General features: G+C 47.3%; 1 protein-coding gene across 1 annotated transcript in view; it reads right to left on the bottom strand.

Moving 5' to 3' along the window:
- The window catches only part of CSMD2 (CUB and Sushi multiple domains 2), a 649,885-nt gene that overhangs the window by 257,276 nt on the left and 375,476 nt on the right, over nt 1-17,133 (bottom strand). The window contains exon 12 of the mRNA XM_015134762.3: nt 13,703-13,815. Coding sequence (XP_014990248.3) covers nt 13,703-13,815 — 113 coding nt within the window. The remainder of the gene's footprint in view (nt 1-13,702; nt 13,816-17,133) is intronic.

Below are 17,133 nucleotides of genomic sequence, written 5' to 3'. Positions count from 1 at the left end.
TCCTACCATCATTCAATCACGGGCACCCACTTAAGCACAATGCAATGAGCACCTATTGTGTGCCAGTTGCTTTGCTAGATCCTTGACATCTGGACATGGTCTCTGCCCTCAAGAAATGAACAGACAAATAAACAGGTATTTATGATACAGGGGATTTGTGCTGTGGATGCACATAGGAGAAGCACCTAACTCAAACCTGGAGGATCAGTCTGGAAATAGGCTGTGGAGAGTGGAAGTACTAACCTCATCTCCAAAATTTCGAGGGGCACCAAAATCTCAGTTATCATGACAAATAATATCTTAGTGCAATATTTTTTTTAGAAAATCACAATTAATGCCATAAATCCAGTTCACAATGAAGAAAAATACCAACATTTAAAATAAAGCCTGGATCCAACCCTATGCTCAGATGACTCACCTCACTGGTCTCACCATAGTCCCAGCACTGTCAGAGACTGTCTTTGATTCAAATGTAGATGTGTTTTAACATGGACATTTCACATTAATATTATTTTTTAAAACAATTTGCATTAAGTGTTATATATCTTAATTGTTGCGTTTTTTCCCCCCCATCACTTAAATTTCGTGCCCATGAGTGCCCTGCTCACCTGACCCTAGTCTCAGTCCTGGGTCAGGAAAGGCTTCTTGCAGGATGTGGTGTCCAAGCTGAGGCCCTAAGGCTGTGGTGGAACCAGGAAGGTGAAAAGGAACAGCAGGAGAGAAGGAAGGGCCTTAGATGGAGGGAAGAACCCTTGCCCAGTTCCAGAGGTAAGACTGTTTGTAGGACTGTGATATAGGAGTGACAGTAATTACCCAATAGTTATTGTCACAGCTAACGTTTAGTTATATAACTAAGTGCCTGGTCTTGGCACTTGGGTGTACCCTCACTGAGACAAGAATGCAAGAAGAGGTATAGATAGGTCTGAATGGAATCGTCAGTAGGAGATGCTGAGTTTTAAGGTACTAGTGGGACCTCCAAGTAGAAATATCTAGTAGGAAGTAGCTACATGGGTCTTAAGTTCAAGAGAGAAGTCTGATCTAGAAATTCAGCTCGTAGATTGTAAAAGAAGCCATGAGAAGGATGAAACGACCCAAGGAGAGTGAGAAGGGATGTTGGTCCAGGACAGGACAGTTAGGGACAATGTAGGGACCAGCAGAATGCTAGACTGGGAGAGTGGGGTCACAGGAGCTTAGAGAAGAATGAGTTTCAAGAAGATCAAAAGCCTTGAATTCTGCAGGCAAGTTTATATAGGATTGTAAAACAGGTTAGCAAAAAGAGGTCACATTGATACTGTCAGGATTGTGTGTACTGATGAGGCCAACACCCAACAGGAGAAGAGAAGGTGATACCACTCTATCCAGAGAAATTAGGTAGCAGCTCATGAGGCATATGGCCTGGGTGGGAGTGGTTAAAGTAGTTTAGTACAGGGGAAACTTGACCATATTGAAATGCTAGAGAAGAATAAAGGGGTGGGAGGAAAGATGTATTGAATGGTTAGCTGACGATTTGGAGGAGAAGGGGGTCCCTACAGGGGCTCCAGAGGAGAGAGGCATGGGACTGAGAGCACACATTAGAGACCACAAGGGATGCTCCTTCCCTCAAGACCGCAGTCAAGAGGGAAGAAGTGGTGGCAGTGAGTTTTCAGGTAGGATGGCAGGAGACCAAGGGAGATCCTGTGATGACACAGGCTCTATTTTCTAAGTGGAGGAGGTCACAGTCTTTGCTGAAGGTGAGGGACAGGTCATGGGAAAACAACTTGAGGAGAATGTCTGAAGCTGTCAGAGGAAGAGGAAATCATGCCTAGATGGATTAAAATGCACCTCTGGGGCCCACTGAGGGTGCAGATGACTCATTTATAGGGATACCATCAAGCGGGGCTATATGACTTGTCCCAACAGCCTTTGACCACTCGATTCCTGTAGAAGTAGAGGAAGGGGTAGGAGGATTGACTGAGTGAGGGGGGATTGGGCTTAGAGAAATGGAAGACCGTGGGGCAAAGGAGCTGAAGACGTTGTTCAAAAGAATGGCCAAAGTGTTATCCAAGGGGCTTAGGATGAAGAAGGAAAGAGGTGAAGGGACCAGGGGGCGATAGGGGAAATAGGGGTTGGGAAGGGATGATGGGCAGGAGTAGAGGGAGTGTCATGTGAAAAAGCTGAAGTATGTGGAGTTGAGATTTCAGAGGTGCTTGATGATGAGGTCCAGCTGCAGCCAGGGTGAAGTACACTGAAAGAAAGTGAGAAGGTCAAGGCCTGAGAGGCAAGGTGATGGCAAATAGGGAGGAGGAGACCAGTGACAGTGATGAGGAGGGGTAGAAAGTGTCAGAGCTGGAGACAGCATAAGGTCAAAGGGGAAGGGGTTTACACGTGGGTGGAACGGCATTGGCGAGCGAGCACACGAGCCCCTCTCAAGGTGAAGTTCATTCGGCGTGGGGAAGTGAGCTTCTAGCACTGCAGAGGGCTACAGGGTCATGGTGACCTCATGGGAACTCAGGTTAAAGGGAGCATTTGGCAAAGAGTTCCAAGGCATAGGGGGATGTGTTGCCCAGAGAACCAAGATTGGGTAGAAGGAAGAGGAAGAACAGAGCAGGGTGGGGTGAGAGTTTGGGAGCTCCTTCCAGGAAGGCAGACGGGGCTGCTGGCTGGCTTCTGTCCCTTTGACGCCTCCTGTCCTGGCCTAAGCCTTCTCTCCAAGCTCAGAGTCAACTCCTGCTGGAAACACAGGGACCAAGGTCCCTGTCTTTCTGTAAAGGGCTCCCTGTGCTCTACTGGCCTGCCTGAAAGGTGTTTGATCTGACACTTCTGGTCAGGTGCTGACCAAGTCTGACGTCAGGACCCAGAATTGCAAATAGATAAATGGATTTTGACTTCAGAAAAATCACACATGCAATTTCCTGTTATCTGGTTTAATATAATTCCGTTTTATGAACGTTGCTCCTGTCTCTCCCCTTTTGCCTACCAAAAGCAAACTGGAAAACATGAGATGATTGCTTCTAAGATGCCTCAGAAGTCCATCATGACTGAGCTCTGCCACTCAGCATATTTGCTTTCCCCTTTCTCGGCTGTTTTATTCCCATCATCTGTGATCAACCTCACTCTTCTCCCCAGGTTTTTCCATTTCTAATACCAAATTGGAATCATCTTTTATGAAAATGTCTGTACAGAATGGACTGTATCATGTGGTTCTATAAATTCACTATTTGATGTGCTCCAAGAGGGGAGGCACTGCTTGGAGGAAGATGAGGATTTGCTGCCTTTCACATGAGGCTGGGAGGCTTCACTGGCTCCTTCACTAACTCATTGTTCCCCTAGCCTGAGCTTCCTCTCCTCTTCCGTTGGCATGACTAACGCCTTGCATTAACAGACTTTGGTTTAAAATGTTACCTCCTCCAAGACATTTTCCTTGACCATACATCTTCGATCTTAGACGTTTCCCTTTTACTTTTCTTTCTTTGCACCCCATTCTTTTTATTTTTTCTTTTGAGACAGGGTCTTGCTCCGTTGCCCAGACTGGAGTGCAGTGGTGCTATCACAGCTTACCGCAGCCTCAAACTCCTGGGCTCAAGCAACCCTCCCATTTTTGGCACCCTATTTTTTCCCTTTATAGCAATGATGCCCCTTGTAACTACCCATCTGTTCATTCAACAAGTATTTTATTGGTTACTGTTCTAGACATTGGGGGTATAACAGTGAACAAAAGGATGAAAATTTGTTCTTCTGGAGCTCTGGCTGGGCATTGGGCACAAGATGATTCACCACCCAGCCTCCCTCACTCCCACCCCATAGAATGTAAGCCCCATGAAGGTAGGCATCCATTATGTATCTTTGATCACGGTGTACCTAGCACTTAGCACAGTCCCTGGAACACACAGAATACTCTGTTTAACGTATGAGCTCAGCTAACATTTTGCATGGAAACTTTGCCAAATGCCACACTAAGCACTAAAGGTACAGCGTTGCCTGCCCCACAGCCCCTGCCCCTGGAGAACTCATAGTCAGGTGGGTAATTCCAATACAAATGACAAGGACAATGGAGAGGATGTAGACCTGACCACATGACTTGGGTGACAGCAGAAGGGGTAGCTCAGGCCTCTGGCTGAGAGCACTGGACAGGTTTCTTAGAGGTTGTTCAAATCTGGGAGTCAGCCTGGATTCTGCCTTGTCCTTCTCCCTCAGCTCTCCTTAGTCCCCTCCTGTTGACTCCTCCTCCCACATACCCAGAACCCTCTGCTCTCCACCCCGTCTCTCCCTGCCTGAGTTCAGCCCTTGCAGCTCCTCATCTGGGTGCCAGTAGCAGCCTATGGTTCCCCTGGCTCTTCCTTCTATTTCATACTCTACAAAGCAGCACAAGAAAGAAAAATCTGATGATTACTATCCCCTGCTCATTGATCCTTTCACAGCTTCCCCAAGTCCACAGACTAAAACCCTAACTCCTCAGCATGGCAGGGCCCTGGCCTACCCCTCCCACCCAGCCTGCTCTTTGGCCATTGGCGACCTTGAGATGCACACGGCACGGTACTGGGTGATCTGTAGGGAGGTGGAATAGTGCAGTGGCGAGAGCTCTGGCATCACAAAGCCTAGGATCTAAATCCTGGCTCCGATACTAAGGAACAGACCTTGGGCATGTGACTTATTTTCTCTGAGCCTTAGTTTTGTCATCCGTAAAATGGAAAGGGTAATAATAACAAGGTTGTTGTGAGGATTAAATGAGCTTCTGTACACAAGATAATTGTCAAAATGTCCAGCATGCAGTGTGTAACCAGTGACTAGCCGTATTTCCTCAGTGTTATTGTCGCTGATGTTTGCAGAGCCCAACTGCCCTTCACACGGCTCTAACGTGGCACCTGCCATCCTCTCTTCCTGAAATGAACACCCTTTGCTTGTCTACCAGACAAAGAATTGTCTTTCAGCGTTGGTGCAAGTGTGTTCCCATCTGGGACCTTCTTTCGAATCGCCCAGGCAGCCTTAGGAGCTCTTTCTCTCTCGCTCCCAGCCCCCTTGGACATTTTTGTTGTTATAGCAACGGGTGCTGCAGTTTTGGGTGTGTGTTTCCCACTGTTAATTGGTAAGTTTCTTGAAGACTGAGCCAATGTTTTTTGAAATGTCTATATCCCAGCTTTTCTAGTGAAGTGCAGGGCACAGAGAGGGGATTCAATAAACTTTTGAGGAATGATGAGGGGAGGATGGAGGAGAGGATGGAAGGAAAACAGGAGGAAAGGAGAAACGGAGGACAAGACTGTAGAGTTTACAGAAGAGCTAGAAGCTCAGTGTGGTGGGAAGCTCAAGTGATGGAGAGAAGAGGCCAGAGAAATGGTTGGAGGGAGACCCTGAAGGACCTGGTTTGATGAACAATAAGTCATTTAAGCTCCATCCTGTGGGTTGTCAGCTCCTCAGAGCCAGGGTCACATCCCCTCCACTCTTTGTATCTCCAGAACCAAGCCCAGTGTCTTATGCCTACTAAGTGCTCAGACCCATTGTTGAATCAGCACAAACCCCTAGTGAGTGACCAGGACATCTTCGGTGCGTTAGGATCACCCTGTGGGCATGCCCAGATCGCCTGGATTGCCTCATAACCACACTCCACTCTGCTTTTCTACTTCTGATGATGCGAAGGGCACCAGGAGGTGAGAGACCCCACATCTATACGTGTACCTATGGGGACTGATGTGTTCTTCCGCATACGATTTCCACAAGTGGAATGGAGGTATGGCTGGATGAAGTGGGTGACATTCTTCCCTCCCCATCTCCTTCCTCCATAACACTGTCATAGGTCTGTCACCAGCCAAAGGAGGCTGGAAACAATGGACATGGAGGTAGCCTCCAAGCTGTCTGCGTTGGCCCCAAACTGAAGCTTACCATTTGCAAAAGCTATGTATTTAGAGAGTACATCTCATTGACAAATTACTTCCTGCCAAATTTTAATGTGGTAACATCCTCTGCTGTTTGCCAGCCCAGTCTCCAGGGGCTAGAACAGGCTGGATCCCACTGGGACTTTTTGAGAAGAGGCAGCTGCTGCTTGTATCCAGCTCAACTTTGGCTCCCGGTGCCTGAAAAACTTTTAGAGGTATCATGGAAACTCAGCGAGCGTCTTAGGAACATGTTAGTGATATTTTTGGCCAAAGTTGGAATGTTTGGGCCTTCCAGTTTATGTGGAAAAGACAAGAAGTAGAGGTGTACCGAAAATAACAGACGAGAGGCTGAAAATAGCCATGTGCTTGGCATCTGACAAGAGGAAGGGCGGTATCCTAGAGGGAGTGGTCAGTGATGCTGGTTAGCTGCCCTTGGCCTCCTTTGAAGTCTGCCTCCAACACCACCTCTTCCAGGGGCTCAGCAGTGCCCACCACTGGAGTGAAGTTCTGAAGAAGGGGATTTGGCACTGCCTGCAGAGAGCAAGTCCTGGCCCTCTTCTCCCCAACTTGCTCTCAGACTTTATTTTTACTGAGGTTTTAGCTTCAATCTTATCTGCATGTCACCTTTCTAAGCCTACCTATTCCCTCTCTCAAGGATGTCTGACAAACTCCTTTTCATCCTTCAAGCAAGTCTCAGTTTCAAACATCACTTCCTCCAGGGAGACTCCCCTGATGCCCTTGAGCAAGATTCGCTGCCCCTCCTTTGTATTTCCTTGTCTTCTAACACTTGTTCTATGCTACTGAAAATGGACTATGAATTAGGTGAAGGCAGAGATTGTCTTGCTGTCCTTGTAGCCTCAGTGTTCTAAACATTGTCTGCAACACATCATAGGGCCTTAGAAAATGTTGAACAAACAGATGAGCTCATTTCTAACATAAATGCCCTGGACTGTTGGGCACCCCCTCTGCATAATCTCTACTGCCCTGCTCCTTCATGTCTGCAGGGTCCAGGTCCCAGCTTCTTCCTCCCCTGGGCCAGCCTCCCAGATTCAGCATTAAGCTGCCAGATTCCAGACTCCAGCAAGGAAGCAAGGAGACTTCCAGATTGATGCTAAAACTTGTTAGCAAGTTGTATGTAATTTTATAATGTTTCTGGTAAGTGCTAATTGCCTGTTCCTTAAATATTTCTTGTTCTACTGGGAAGCAAAGAAATTGCAACTATGAATGCATTTCCCACAGCTGGTCGCCCCCATGGAGGGAGACTGGCTCAGAGTGCTCAGATATTGACAGATCAGGAGTCCCCTCCCCCACCCCAAGACCTGGGATTGTGACAAGCAGAACTGGAGAAATTTCTGGGAAGCAAATGCCCCAAATTTCCCACCAGGCTAATACTTTCAACAAGGAAGAAAGGATGATACTGGAGTGCCACCTGCCTGCCCCTAAGGTTGTATCTCTCTGCTCAAATTGGGACAGAGTGGGTATTGATGATGATGATGCAGCCAGGTGTGCCTAAGGAATGGGTGGAAATGATGGATATGGGAGGCCTCTGCCCTTGGATGCCTTATGCCATCCTATGGGAAACCTGCATCCCAGCTACGCGCCCCCCACCCCCGCCCATTCCTGAGTCGAGATGTCTATCCTGTGTGGAACTCCCCAGGAGTTGGAATAACAGGGGGCTAAAAAGGAGGAAGAGGTAATTCTGAAGCTTCAGGCAATGACGTAGGTTGGAAGAAGAGCTGCAGGCCTTGGAAAGCAGAGAAGGGAGTAAGCTTCCAACTGAGCATTTACTAAATGCCAGACCCTATGCTGGGTGCTTCACTATACTGAGTCCTCATGAGACCCTGGAGAGATAACCATTCATGAGCCCCTCTTCACAGATTAGGAAATTCAGGCTCATTGATGAGGAGAGACTAGCACACAGGGAGTCAAAGGAAGATCCTGATTATAAGTTGGGTTTGCCCAACCACAAATCCTACAGGACAATAGAGAATGCATGGGCTCTTGGCATCTGTGCACTAGGTCGGTGGTAAAGTGGACCAAAAGGGAATCGAGAGGGTGCTGGGGAGGGTACCTGATTGTGACTGAGTAGATCCTCATTGCAATTTAATTCTACAAGCTTTTCTGAGCATGTGTTCTGTGCCAGGCGCTGAATTAGGCCCTATACGACTGGAGAGATTTTTATCTTGAATGGATTCATAGAAACCAGAACTTGGTGGAATTATTATTATGGAGAACTTTGGATGTCATGTAGAAAATGTTATACTTTATCCTAAAATCAATGAGAACTTGTCATATTTTTTTAACTAGGAGAGAATTGTGCCAGATTTGGATTCTGGGAAGATCACTGCTCCATGTGGCAGATGGGAGCGAGAGGACTAGAGCCAGAGATGCTGGTTAGGAAGACTCTGCTGTTATTCAAGTGAGAGGGGATGAGGGAGGGACTCAACTCAGCAGTGAAAGAGAAGTGGGACGTGGAAAACTGACAGAATCTGGGAATGGAGTCAGAGGTGGGAAGAGGGAAAAGGAGGAGGCAGAGATGAGGCCTAGGGATGGGATGGATGGTGGTGCTGTTCGTGAAGATGGGGTACACAGGTGTAGGTCATGAGCATGGGGGCAGAGATGGTGAGCTTGGTTTTGGATGGTGTTACAGACTGAACTTGTGTGTTCCCCCAACTCTCCCAAATTCCTGTATTGAGGCTCTTAACCCCTAGTGTGACTGTATTTGAAGATGGGGCCTCTAAGGAAGTAATTAAGGTTAAAGAGATCATAAGGACAGGGCCCCGATCTGAGAGGATAGATGTCTTTCTAAGAAGAAACACCACAAGGCTCATGCACTCGCGCGCTCTCTCTCTCTCTCTCTCTCTCTCTCTCTCTCTCTCTCTCTCTCTCTTTCTCTCTCCTGTGTATGCATGCACCCAGGAAAGCCCATGCAAGGCCATGGTGAGAAGGTGGCTGTCTGCAAGCCAGGAAGAAAGCCCTCATCAAAAACCAAATTGGCCAAATCCTTAACCTTGGACTTCTAGCCCCTAGAACTGGGAGGAAACTGGGTGCTGTTCTGCCTTCTCTAGACACATGACCTCCTATTCTTAAAACAGTACAACCATTATTTTTACCCCAGGGAACATCGTGGTATGACAGTGGTCATGTAGGAAAGATGGGCCGGCCTCCTGTTATGGGGTGAACCGTGTCCCCCAAAAAGACTTGTTGAAGTTCTGACTCTGGTACCTATACATGTGATCTTATTTGAAAACAGAGTTGTTGCAAATGTAAACCACCCAGTCTTGGCATTTTGTTGTCAGCAGACTACACAGGTGGGTAGGTTTGAGACGGCTGAGAGGGAAGCCATATCAAAATGTGTAACAGGAAGACCGAAATGCAAGTAGAGAACAGATGTGGAAGTCACCAGAGTTTGGGCTGAGGCTGAAACCATGGAAGTACACATGATCAACTGTGGAATGTTCTAGAATAAGAGGACCGAAGGCTAAGGATAGACTCTGACGGGCAGTGAGGAGCCATGGAGCAGCTGTGAAGGAGCAGCCAGAGAGGTAAAAGAAAACCAGGAGGTGGAGGTGAGAGGAACCCAGGGAGCAGGATGGACAAGGACAGGGAATCACATCGGGGTGCCGGGGACTCAACCCACCCACCTTTTTATAGTAGAGGGGGCTCCTCACCAGGAGAGTGTGAGAACGATGGGCTTCACCCCTCAAACAAAAAGTCAAAGGTGGAAGGGGCAAAAACAAAAAATGTGGTCCACCCAATTTAGCCCCTTGAATTTTCACTGGGCCAGGTTCCAACGCACTGTGAGGCCTCCAGGCTCCTGCGAGCCTGATTCTGCCTCCTGCCACTTCTGGCTCCATGCCCTGCACTGAGGCCTTAGAGAGCCACCTCACTTCTCTGCCAGTCTGGGGAGGGAGGGCCCTAGGGAGTACTGGTGTAAGGCAGCGACCTAAACCCAGGGCCTGTCAGAGCACCTGGTGGCAGACCCAGGTGCCTGGCCTGGAGGACAGGAAATGTGGAAGATTTGGCTGGAGAGAAACTTTGGTGACATCCCCAGGGGAAGGCACTATCTCTATGCCAGACAATGTGCAAGGAACTTTGAGATCTCATTTCACTCTCTTAACAATGCTCTAAGATTGGCATTATTATTTCCATTGTACAAGTCAGGGAACTGAGGCTCAGAGAGATCACAAGACTCAAGGTTACACAGCTGGGACCACACTGAGATTTACTAGGTCTGGTGCAAGTTCGGAGTCTGTGCCATTTTCTAGAATTCACTGCCTCTATGCACAGAACCTGACATAGTCCCTGTGGGTTTGCTATGTCTCTAAACACCCAGACTCCCCTTCCTAATTTGTCACGGCTCCAAGGAGAAGTCCTGTTGACACCTAGTCCGTGACCAGCATTCACATAGCATATGCTTTATACCACATCGAGGCTGCTAGCTATTATAATCACAGCACCCAGCAAAGTGTTGGTCACACAACAAAAGCTTAGCCAGTACTGGCTGAGTGAAATGGACAAATGAACTTGTGAACAAAATTCCCAACCTCTGGTGACATGGAATCCAGGTTCATGATACACGGTCTGTTGGATTGGGGCAAAGCTTTGGCTTTTATAAAGATTTTATAAAGAATTGAAATTATGTAACCTTGGGAGGCTTCTGGGGCAAGGGGAAAATCCATGGGCTTCTGAAGCCAGGGAGACATGGGCTCAAATCCCAGCTCTGCTACTTTCCACACTTCTGTGTGACCTCAGGCAGATTACTTCACCCCTCTGAATCTCAGATTCCTCATCTATAAAATAGCAGCCATTGTATCCTTGTAAGCAATGAATGAGATGAAGTAATGTCTTTCAAGCCAGTGGTTAGCTATGAATCCTGTCTTAAAACAAGGCTTACAAAGAACAAAAGAGAAGAAAAGAGAAAAAATAGAGGCAGGATGGTCAGAACCCTCCATCCTGGGCATGCCCTATCCTACCACAGAGGTCCCTGGAGGGTACCCCAGGTCTTTGCAGGGTAAAAATCTGTGAAAATCCCGAAATAATGAACACAAAGCTCTGGCACATAGCAGGGTTTCAACAAGTGTTACGTCCCTTTCTTTTCCAACAAAATCACACCAAACGCATCTAATTCCTCTTTCCCACATGAAAGCCCTTCAAATATCCGGACACAGCTCTCAAATCTCCCGAGTCCACTTCCTCCCCTGAATAAACATTCGGGGGCCATCATCATTTCTTACAGGAATTGCCTTAAATCCTCTCCTTATCTATCCAAGCTGAGGTCCCACATCTAAGCTCAATTATCTGGTGCCTGCTCAGGGCACGATAAAACACAACTAACTTCCTGGGATAAATTCCAGCAGCTAATTTTTTTAAGTCTTAAACCATGACTTGATATTTATTCCCATTTTATCTTTTCCTACTAATTTAGTCAACGACTCTACCCAACCCAGATCTTTCTGCACTCTGTTTGCTGACTGATATTGTTGTCCCTTTCAAGTTCACGCTGTTTACAGCTTATCCAAACCATTGGCAAAATATGGACAGATTAAGGGCATGGGGATGACATGGAATCGTTCCTCCCTGCTTTGGGGAACATTCACTGCTGAACATCCATAGAATTTCTGAAATGGGGGAAAACTTAGAAACTTTGCATCCATCTCCACTCCCCTTTTCAAAGTAGTGAGTGACAGGGCTTGGTCCTGAATCAAGGTCTCCTGATAGTTTTGTCTGGCCCCACAGCTGCTGATGTATAATTTTATGCACTAGAACAGCCCACTCATTGAACTACCTGTGTATTGGCTCATTAGTCACTCACTAATTGCTTTGCAATTTGCAACATTTCTTATGTTCACATTTCTTAATCTAACCATCTTCACAGGACCTCTGTGACCCAGGTTGTTTTATTATCTTTATTTCACAGATGAAGAAACAGATCTTGAGAAAGGCTCCATGATCTGCCATGGAGCTAGAAAGTGACAGAACCAGGATCTGCACACAGAGTCTAAGTATTTTCTGTCTGCTGTTCTGCCTTCCCTAGACACATAGCCTCCTATTCTTAAAAAATCTCAGTATAGCTGTCATCTTTACCCCAGGAGACATCACTGTATGACAGTGTAGGATGGGCTAGCCTCCTGTGATGGGGTGAGCTGTGTTCCCCAATAAGACATGCTGAAGTTCTGACTTCTAGTACTTATAAAAGCGACCTTATTTGGAAACAGAGTTGCTGCAAATGTAATCAAGTTAAGATGAGACCATACTGGAGTAGGGAGGGCCCTTAGTCTAATATGTTGGTGTCCTTATAAGAAGAGGACAGAGAGACACACAGGAAGGCATGTGATGACAAAAGCAGAGATTGGAGTGATGCAGCTACAGCCAAGGAACAGCAAGGACTCACAGCCACCACCAGAAGCTAGGAAGAAGCAGGGGAGGATTCTACCCAGAGTCGGGGCATGGCCCTGCTGAGCCTTGATGTCAGACTTCCAGGCTCCAGACTGTGAGAGAATAAATGTCCATTGTGTGAAGTCAGCCAGCCCAAGAACACGAATACACCTCCTGTGTACTTGTACCCAGTTTGGAAACAGAGTACAGGTCCTGGAGCAGGAGGAACCTATGGTACACTGGGGGTATGGTGTGTGAGCCACACTGAAGGGACACCTTCTCCCCGCTCCCTGGGCCCCTGTCTCCCTAGTAGCCACCTAGTCATTTTGAGGACTTTAGGCTCACTTTTGTGACAAAACCCTTTCCTGATCCCCTTTCAGACGTTCCTGAAAAGATGTCTGCTGCCTTCTCTGTGCTCCCACTGGCACTGTCCAGGCAGCTCTTCTGCATGCCACTTCGTTTGCTTTCCCGTCCATCTCACCACTAGAGCACAAGGCCCTTGAGGCAACGCCTAGACTTGATGGGTCTGTCCCTGTTGCGCTGGTCTAGTGTCTGGTACCTAAGAGGGGCTTAACAGTAACTTGTGGATGGCTTCTCCCTCCATCTTTGTAGGGACTGGCATTAGCTGTTACCAGCCAAAGGGGGTTTGGAAGTGTTCAGAAGGATGATGTTGAGGGTATCTTCTGGGCCCCAGGTTTTGCAGTTCCCTTAATGCCTATTCTAAGCAAGAGATAAAGACTCTCGTCTGCATCTTTCTCAGGCCACCAACAGTGGTGTTTATCTGTTCCTAGCCCTATGCACAGAGTCACTCACTCATCACATGCTACCCAAATAGGGTAGCCTGGGAAGCTACTGTCCTCTCTAAAGATTTTAAAAATAAGTGACACCTCTTAAAAGTCTCCATGAACCAGGTATGAACTGGGGATGGAACTGAGGTGTGCATCTGATGCTGCGTGCCTAGTATTTTAAGTGTTTTATCCCAGATCATCCTCAAAACAACCAGAAGGGCCTCAGAACAAAGAGAGGACTGAGGCTCAGAGAAGTGGAATAACATGCCTAAGGGGGAGGAAGCTAGTGCAGGGGAGAACCAGGATCCTAGGGCTGGGAGCGGTGGCTCACGCCTGCAATCCCAGCACTTTGGGAGGCTGAGGCAGGTGGGTCATTTGACGTTAGGACTTCGAGACCAGCTTGGCCAACATGGTGAGCCCCCGTCTCTACTAAAAATACAAAAATTAGCCGGGCATGTTGGTGTGCACCTGTAGTCCCAGCTACTCGGGAGGCTGAGGCAGGAGAACCACTTGAACCTGGGAGGCAGAGGTTGCAGTGAGCTGAGATCGTGCCACGGCACTGCAGCCTGGGCAACAGAGTGAGCTCCATCTCAAGAAAAAAAAAAAAAAAGAAAAATTCTGACTCCAAATCCAGACCCCAAGTCTCTGACTCCCAGGACACAGTTCATCTGGCTTGCCAAAAGCAGTTACCTTCATAAGAAGCCTTGAATCCCAGGGAGCTGCCACTGCCATCAGTCTGGAAGAGGAGCCACATTTGATGATTGGTGCTGACAATGAGATCCGGGACCGATGTACCTGTCAGGCTGGCAGGAGAGAGATATTTAGAGGTATGCTCTCCACCATGACACCCGAATAGAATGACTGCCTGACTGATGATATCTAAAGGACTATCCAGGATCCAGGCTCACTTGGGCAAATTCTGGGCCCCACTGTGTTTCCGACATTGGAGCCCAGCAGCATGCTCTCCATGTGCTGGGAAGACTCATCCTGTCTCTCCCTCGGCCATGGGTAGAATCTCATGGGTTGAATCTCAACTTTTACTCCCTAGCCCAGACCCTTGGGTTCACAAGGGAGATCTGTGTCCTTACTTGCTCAGGGGACAGGGATAGTTAGAGCTAAATCCAATCAAGGGGGTATCTACATTCTTGCAACTTTTGATCTTTTGTGTGACCTGTATTGCAGAAAAGACCTCCCCTACCCCCACCTCCTTGCTGTCTTTATGTGGGTTTCCCCTCACAGAAACCCATTTCCCCAGTTGGAACCCAAGTCATTCTTTCAATGAACCATCTCCTTCCACTCTAGGATCAGGAAAAAGGCTTAAAGTACAGTCATTATCTGAGGGCCACATTCTTTTTGAAGAAGAGGGTTTAAGCATGGGTGCGGGGGGAGGGGGGATTCAATTCAGAATCCCAACCCCAAGCACCTACCCATGTAAGATACTGTGCTTATCAATTTCCTACCCATTATCTCATTTAATGGCCCCGCTGCCAGGAAGGTAGGGGTTGTCAGTCCATAGTACAGATGAGAATACGGAAGGGCAGAATGGGCAGTGGCTTCCCCAAGGTCAACCTGATACAGTGGCAGAACTAGGAGTCCCCTGTGCAGGTTGGGATTTCCAGAAGAAATCCAACCTCATCATTTTGTTGAGATCAGATAAATTACCAGCACAGATGGAGGCAGGGGGTTGTGGAGTGGGCAATTGAACTAATGAGTCCTAATCTCTGCTTCACCCAGGGTCTCAGAGCTTGGGAGGCTGTCAAGTCGGCTGCAAAGAGGTCATCACACCATGGGGGATATGGAAGTAGAGCTGGGATAGAGCACCTGGGATCCAACAGCTTGGCCTGTGTGGTGTCCCTGAGCCTGGGCTCTGACAAGCTGAGTAAGGATTGTGGCCAGGCCAGTGCTGGCTCCTGACTCTGGGGTGCTGATGAGCAAGGGAAAAGGCTGGGACCCCTGCTTTTCCTCTGTTTGACCCAATTACAACACCAGGCTCTGAGTCTGCCATTCATTTGCTGTGGGACCTTGGGCAAGCAGTTGAGCCTCCCTGGGCTTTTTCACTCTATGTTAAATGAGGGGATTGTATGGTATGATCCTCAATAGCCTTTTCAAAAGCTCTGCTATTCCAAGGTTTTCTCTATGTCAAAGCACATTGGGATTGTGGAAGAAAGAGAGCTAGGATCCTAGTCTCTTGGGCACAAAGAGCTGAGGCACCATATGGGTCAGTAAACTAGGGCAGAAAATGAGAGATGGGGACGCACCAAGTGAGGGGGAAAGGTAAGTGTGATGGTGAATTGCATGTGTTAACTTGACTAGGCCACAGGGTACCCAGATACTTGGTCAAACATTATTCTGGGTGTTTCTGTGAGAATGCATTTGAATGAGATGAACATTGAAATCAACAGACTGAGTAAAGCAGATCGCCCTCTCCAAGGTGAATGGACCTCATCCAATCAGTTGAAGGGCCAAACAGAACAAAAAGACGGACCCTCCTCTGAATAAGAGAATTCCTCCTGTCCAATTGGCTTTAAACTGAGACATCAGCTTATTTCTGGTTTTGAACTTGAACTGTAACATCAGCTCTTCCTGGATCTTGAACCTACTGGCATTTGGACTGTGACTACATTATTGACTATCCTGGGTCTCTAGCTTCTTAACTCACTTGGAAGATCTTGGGATCTGTCAGTCTCCCAAAATCACATGAGACAATTCCTTACAACAAATTATCTGTCCGCCCATCTAATTGCTATTTGTTAGTCTGTCTGTCTGTCTGTCTGTCTATCTATCTATCTACCTATCTATCTACCATCTATCTATCATCTATCAATCATCTATCATCTACTTATCATCCATCTGTGTATCATCTATCTATCATCTATCAATCAATCATCTATCATCTATTTTCTATCTATCATTATCATCTATCATCTATCAATCATCTACTTATCATCTATCTGTATATCATCTATCATCTATCAATCAATCGATCAATCAATCATCTATCATCTATTTTCTATCTATCTATCTATCTATCTATCTATCTATCTATCTATCTATCAATCATAATCTCTCTCTCTCTCTCTCTATCTCTTATTGTTCTGTTTCTCTGGAGAACCCTCACTAATACAGTGAATTAGGCATGGGGCAGAATGCCCTGTGGGCTCACGTTCCATTCCTTTGTCTGGAGAAATCCCAGGTCCCAGCCATGTCACCTGATTCACTGGGTACCATTGGATAAGATGAGTCATGTAACTGCCTGTATAGCATCATCTCCAGGTAGGTGCAGGGAAGTTGCGAGAAACACCCAGAAAAGAACAGCCTCTGGTCAAGCCAGCTGTTACTAAATGGCCATTTCTCATTCAGCATTAGAACCGGAAAGAGATATCCTGGAGCTAGCCTTGTTGGGAGTGTGGCATGGGACATTGTCCTTTGCTGAAATCAAAAGAATGAACTTGAGTGCTGGTTCTGCTATCAACCTTCTCTGAAACCTTTGGGCCTCAGTCTCCCCATCTGTTAAACAAGAATAATAACACCGGGGCTTGAGTGAGATAACTGATGCAAAAGTTTCCATCCCAGTGCCTGGGAGCATGGTAGGTGTTTAATGTTGGTGACCCTCCACCTCCTTCCTGGAAAGGAGGTGGATGTGGTCAGGCCTGTTTGTCTCTGAAGCTGAGCCACATGCCCTGAACAGAAGCATTTCCTGACTTTTTTTTTTTTTTTTTCTGTTTTTAGACAGGATCTCACTCTGTCACCCAGGCTAGAGTGTAATGCAATGCTCTCAGCTCACTGCGGCCTCAACCACCCAGGCTTAAGCTATCCTCCTGCCTCAGCCTCCTGAGTAGCTGGGACTACAGGCGTGCACCCTCACATCCAGCTAATTTTTGTATTTTTTGTAGAGATGGGTTTTCACCATGTTGCCTAGGCTCATTTCGACCTCCTGAGCTCAAGCAATCTGTTCACCTTGGCCTCCCAAAGTGCTGGGATTACATCAGTGCACCATCACGCTTGGCCTTTTTCCTGGTTTTCAAGTCAGGCTATTGGTGGTGGGCAAAAGAGAAGCTAAATGGTCCCAAAGAGCACAGGCTCAACATAGTGGAATCTCATGACAGCTTGATATTCTCCTC

The sequence above is a fragment of the Macaca mulatta genome, chromosome 1 (assembly GCF_049350105.2).
Source record: "Macaca mulatta isolate MMU2019108-1 chromosome 1, T2T-MMU8v2.0, whole genome shotgun sequence".
Taxonomy (NCBI): domain Eukaryota; kingdom Metazoa; phylum Chordata; class Mammalia; order Primates; family Cercopithecidae; genus Macaca; species Macaca mulatta.
This window is presented reverse-complemented; position numbering and strand designations above follow the sequence as displayed.